General features: G+C 52.6%; 1 protein-coding gene across 2 annotated transcripts; it reads right to left on the bottom strand.

Annotated features, from left to right (window-relative positions):
- Window positions 1-595: 595 nt before the first annotated feature.
- On the bottom strand, window positions 596-5,278 carry SUOX (sulfite oxidase). 2 transcript variants are annotated; one of them, XM_010839203.1, is made up of 4 exons: window positions 4,845-5,278; window positions 3,364-3,429; window positions 2,932-3,109; window positions 596-2,499 (listed from the first exon to the last, which is right to left on the bottom strand). In XM_010839203.1, the coding sequence occupies exons 2-4, from the start codon at window positions 3,417-3,419 to the stop codon at window positions 1,090-1,092; spliced, it is 1,644 nt and encodes a 547-aa protein (XP_010837505.1). In that variant the 5' UTR covers window positions 3,420-3,429; window positions 4,845-5,278; the 3' UTR covers window positions 596-1,089. The 2 variants fall into 2 exon arrangements, with proteins under 2 accessions (XP_010837505.1, XP_010837506.1); XM_010839204.1 differs by lacking the exon at window positions 4,845-5,278 and adding an exon at window positions 4,623-4,837.
- Between the last annotated feature and the right edge of the window lie 72 nt (window positions 5,279-5,350).

Below are 5,350 nucleotides of genomic sequence, written 5' to 3'. Positions count from 1 at the left end.
CCAGTACGACTGTCCCCCTCCCCTGAACAACTTCCGGTCCCACTACCAGGCGACAGGCGGTGTGGCCGAACACCGAGCGCCTCCAAGCTGGGGAGACCAGGGAAGGAGAGCTAGGGGAGAGTAGTCGAGCGCCGAAAGATTCAAGTCCTAAAGGCAAAGGAAAACTCAAGGACTGACCCTTCATCTACATCTACTTTGCAAACAAGTCCACGTTGGGCGCTCTAGTTGCCCTGGCATGCCTGCCTCTACTGCGAAGTTTTGCCTTTGCCCCTTCTACGACAATATTGATTTTAACCTCCTTAACATTCTTCGCCTTTCCTGCAAGGGCGAAGGAATTGTGTAGGGGAGGGACTTAAGAATGACAAATTAAAAAAAATTTCCTCTTCGAGGGATATCTTGAGGTCATTCACCTAAGTAGTCCTGCAGACACGGACAGACTTCAGAGAACGAAACCCCACTTCTTGACTTCCCTTCACCTTTTGTTTTGAGTTCTCAAGAGATATCCCAATACCAGTGCATTTCCCTCTCTTCAATTTGCTCACTCCCCAGCCTCAAGAAGTCCCCCAAATCATCTTTAAAAAATTTTTCAAAGTGGTAGTCTTAAGCAGATATTTTATTGATGTATTTAGAAAAGTGGAACTATAAAGGGAGAGGGTTGTGTTGCGCTCTTCACAACCCTTGGCAACCTAGAGGCAGTAAAAAGTTACATATACACACATTCTCTGAAGAATCCCAAGGACAAAGGCAAAATAAGGCCTCAGTGGTGACAGTCATTAGAAATGGAGATAGGGCAGATAGAGAAAATAGTGCTTATTTCCAGAATTACTCTTCCTGCTTCTAGTCCTTTGCTCCAATAGCTCTTACCTTCTGGCACAGGGTCAGTGGCCTGTGACTATAAATAGTGTCCAAGGAGGAGTGAGTGCTTGGGTGGAAATGTGTGAGGAATGTATTTGTATGTGGCTTCAGAATGCATAGTCAGGGTTGTGATCCAAGACATGGAGAAGAGGTGGAGGGAAAAGATTTTTTGTGGTAATGAGGCCAAAGAATGGGTATGGAAAGAGGCTCAGAATGTGGTTCTGCTTCACCTTCTCATGGGGTGACATGGACATGGACACGGTGCCAGGCATTGTTGAGCACCCCTCGCAGGTTCCAGATTGGGGCCACTGTGTCTGGCTGCACATTGTAGCTCTCATCTACAGCCTTACAGACAATGTTCAGTTCCTTTATCCCAGCTGGCAAAGGGGCTTGCAGGTGCCATAGTCGCCAGGCCCAGGCCTTTCGGGCACGCTGCTCCTCTCCTTCCAGCTCAGCCACTTGCCAGGTTAGGCCCCCATCCAGAGACACATCCACCCTGACCACAGCTCTTCCTCCACCACTCCATGCATAGCCTTTGACAGTCACCTCCCCTGACCCTATTGTCTCCCCTTCTTTGGGTTGTGTGATGGCTGACTGGATAGGAAGTTCTTGGATAGATGGAGCTGAATCAAAATCTACAGTGTCCCAGTCCACAGATGGAGAAAAGCCTTTGTAATCCCGCCGCTGCCAGTGGCTGAAACTTTCCTCTGGTTCCACACTCACTTTGCCCAGCCATTTGACATGGCGGGCACCCACCACACCAGGAACCACCACTCGCACAGGAAAGCCATGGTCACGAGGCAGAGGTTGCCCATTCATCTCATATGCCAGCAGGACCTCAGCTTCAGGGTCCATGGCCCGAGCCAGAGGGATGGATGCTCCATAGGCAGTCCCTGTGGGGTCTGAGTCCAGTCCCTCAAAGCAGACATGGGCCTCAGTTTCACAGAGCTGGTAACCAGCCTGGGCTAACACATCACAAAGCCGTGCCCCAGCCCAGCGTGCAGTGCTAATGGCCCCCAAACTCCACTCCAGACCTCTTACTTCTTTGAACTGAGTCATCTCGGAGCGCCGGTTGCCAGCACACTGCAGAGTGACCGTGATCTCGTGCTTAGGGAACTGGTACAAGTCATCCAGGGACAGGCACAGTGACTGACCCCCTGGTGGCCCTACTACATTCAGGCGATAGGTGTCTGGGTCCACGTTAGGTACAGGCAAATGATTCCGGGTGAAGAATATAGGGTTCGGTGTGATGTAGTTTTCTGTCAGCAACTCAGGGGGGGGCTCCGCATTAAAGGGGCGCTGGGTGTTGACCTTCAGAGCTGAGTGACGTATAGGATCATCCGCATAAGGATCAGAGGTCTTCAAGATGGAGGGTGCCTTGTCGTCAGGGCTCAGCTCCCCAATCTTGTACTGAGCTAGTATCTCTCGCACGTGGGGCTGGTTGTGAACAGCATAGAGGGCCCAGAAGGGCTCTAAAGGACCCCCGGCTGCTAGCATCAGCTTTGATGCCCCCCCTGGGTGTATGTCCACAAATTCTGTGATATCAAAAACCTCACAGCCCAAAGTTACCCAGACCCCAGTCTCAGGGCTGCTGTGGGATTTCACTTCCTCCCTGGTATATCTGCGTGGTGACTCTTGAGAAGCCTGAGGCAAAAGGGAACAGAATGTTACGAAGAAATCACTCTACCTCACTCTGACCCGGTGCTTCCCTGGTGGCTCAGATGGTTAAGAATCTGCCCACAATGCGAGAGACCTGGGTTTGATCCATGGTTCAGGAAGATCCCCTGGAAAAAGGCATGGCAACCCACTCCAGTATTCTGTCCTGGAGAATTCCATGGACAGAGGAGCCTGATGAGGTCCATGGGGTCGCAAAGAGTCAGACACAACTGAGTGACTAACACCCTGACCCAACCCACAAAGTTATGGCCACTGGGAAGGTAGAAGATTCCATCTGTGCTGTGCATGAAGACCATGAAGGCTGTGTAATCATGGGGTCTGTGATAAAGCCTGGGTTGCCAGGGGAACTCACTCAGGCCCCTTGGTTCTGATAGTGAAGTCCCTTCCTTCCCTACTTACCCTGCACTGCTGATCATGACAGGCCAACACTGCCCCGAGGCCTAGCAGTGTGCCCATGACTCTCCATCCCCTGGTGCTGGAGTTATCACCAGAGAAGGTGAAGCTGGAGCGCTGGGGCTGAAAAGAATCATTTGTACAGCAGGCCCGAATGCAGAGCCTTGCAGGGGTTGACTTGAGTCTGGAAGAGAGAGAAGTCTTAGTAGCACACTTGTGATCATAAGAAAGGGCTGGGGAAGGCCTGGGGTGTACCTCTCCCAGGTTAGCCATTGGTTCCTTCAGTTGGGACTTAGTTTCTCAGCAATGGGTGGGACAAGTGAGATGTGGCTTTCCCTTTCCTCCCAGGCCACTATCTCAACCATCTTATCTGACAGTTAAGATAAGTGTCATAAAAGTACTTAAAAGGAGATATGGACTAGGAACTGGATGGCCTACCTGTAGGCCTGTCGGAACCCTGGGGCCACAGCTCTGTGCAGCAGCAGCAGCAGCATTATGGCAGACCTAGGATAGGAGGAAGATTCCAGGATCAAGATAGGGAGTGCTGGGAGGTGATGAGATTAGGGCAGCTTGAGGCAATGGGTAGGAGGATGACACAGAGACCAGCTAGGAGCTCTCTGGACAAATGGGGAAACTTTTTCTGTGGTAACAAGGCCAAAGAATGGGAGTAGGGGTCCAAATGGGCCCTTAGAGAAAACCTGGAGGAGTTCAGAGACAGAATATGCTGACAGGATGGAAAGGAACAGGGGGTGGGAGGGAGTCCTCTGAGAATCACCTGTTCTACATCCTCTACTCTCTACTTTGTCCACTACAGAGAACAATGGGAGCCAAAAGTCTATCGTCCAGTTTGCCAGTTAATTCTTTCTGAAGCTAGCAGAGGACAACTGAGGGGTATGCTCACATAAAAGGAGACAAAAAAGTAAAATATAGATAGTGGCAGCCTAATGAGGTAAAGGAAGCTCAGATTCTGGAGTCAAAAACTGCTTTGCATTTATAAAAACCAGTCCCGCCATTAACCAGCCCTGTTCCTGGGCAAGATACCAGGCCTCTCTGAACCTGTGTCCTCGTCTATGAAATGAGATCTACGTAGCAGAGTTGCTATGATGTGCAAACAAGTAATAACATTGTCATTGAAGGACTTTCCCTCCTCTCCCTCCACCCACCCCTAAAAAAATGAAAATTGAACCCAGCTGGGAACTGGATCCCAGCCTGGGTCCACACCCCTACCTTGTCTATGCCATTTCAGTGAGCTCAGCAAATTGAGTAGTTAATGGTCAGGGTGTCAGGGAACTGGCTAGAGAAGGAAGAAGGTAATTTTTCTGCTCGGGCTCGCAGCAGTTTTTTCTTCATAGCACTGAGCAGATCACTGATTACAGGAGGGCCAACGTTGGGGGTGGGGTGGGGTGAGAAGCGTCAGAATTGCTGATGAGATGCAAGAAAGCTAGGAGTAGGAGCAGAGGCTGCACTGTACTCCCGGCCCTTGGGACCCTCACTCTCCCGCCCACTTCCCATCAGTGCCAGCAGCCCACTCTATGCTGGAGCAGTGGGGTAGAGCTGACTTATAGTGGAACTCGATAAGCCCAAGGTCCCAGTCTTGGGAGAAGCAGTCTTCTGCTACAGAACAGATGACACCCCCTTGTGCGGGTGGTGACCAGTCACTCCCCAGGGTCACTCTGGTCAGAATATGGATATTTTACCGGGGCGCAAGCAGCTGGCTCCACGTCACTGCCTAACAGCTGGCCCGAGAGTATCTTGTAGCAATAGCCCAAGGCCCCAGGAGCACCCGGCTAAAGCGGGTGGAGGCGGGTACCGGCAGTTTTGCTGTGCCTGGGATTCGGAGCACCCCCGGGTGCCAAGCCCCCGCCCAGGTTATTGGCCTTGCCCCCTCCTCTTCCCTTTCCTGGCCCCAGGATCCTTACCCGGCTCAACGTACGCTGGGTAGCTGTTTTACCCGCTCCGCACCCAGCGGCTATCGGCGAAGGGGTGGGGCCTGGGCCGTGACGTTGTTGCGGAGTAAAGGACCATTCTCACCCCTCGGCTCGTCCCCCAGCCATTGGCGGGCGGCGGGCCGCCTCCCAGCTGCTGTGCCCGCCTCCTGGAGGCCAAGGAAGGCCGGACGCCACCCAGGCTTGGAGATAGGACGGGCTGTTTTTCCTTCCACCCGCGCCAGACGAGGAGTGGGAGCCTCAGGATGTTCGGAACCCGAGCAGTGTAAGGTGATGAGGACTCCCAAGGGTTGGGCTGAGAGGTGCTCCCGCCCCGCCCCTCCCCGCCCGCTGAGACACAAGGTGCTTTCGCTAGAGGCCTCGGCATCCAGTCGGCTTTCTCCCGGTGGTGAGCTCCGCCTCTTGTCAAGCGTCTCTGTTGCAACTACCACAGCCCTGTTTGTCTTTTAGAGAAAACAAGATCAAAAGCTCAAGTCTTT

The sequence above is a fragment of the Bison bison genome, unplaced genomic scaffold (assembly GCF_000754665.1).
Source record: "Bison bison bison isolate TAMUID 2011002044 unplaced genomic scaffold, Bison_UMD1.0 scf7180017864115, whole genome shotgun sequence".
In the NCBI taxonomy this organism is placed as follows: Eukaryota; Metazoa; Chordata; class Mammalia; order Artiodactyla; family Bovidae; genus Bison; species Bison bison.
The sequence above is the reverse complement of the archived record's forward strand: the minus strand, read 5'-3'. Positions and strand labels throughout refer to the sequence as shown.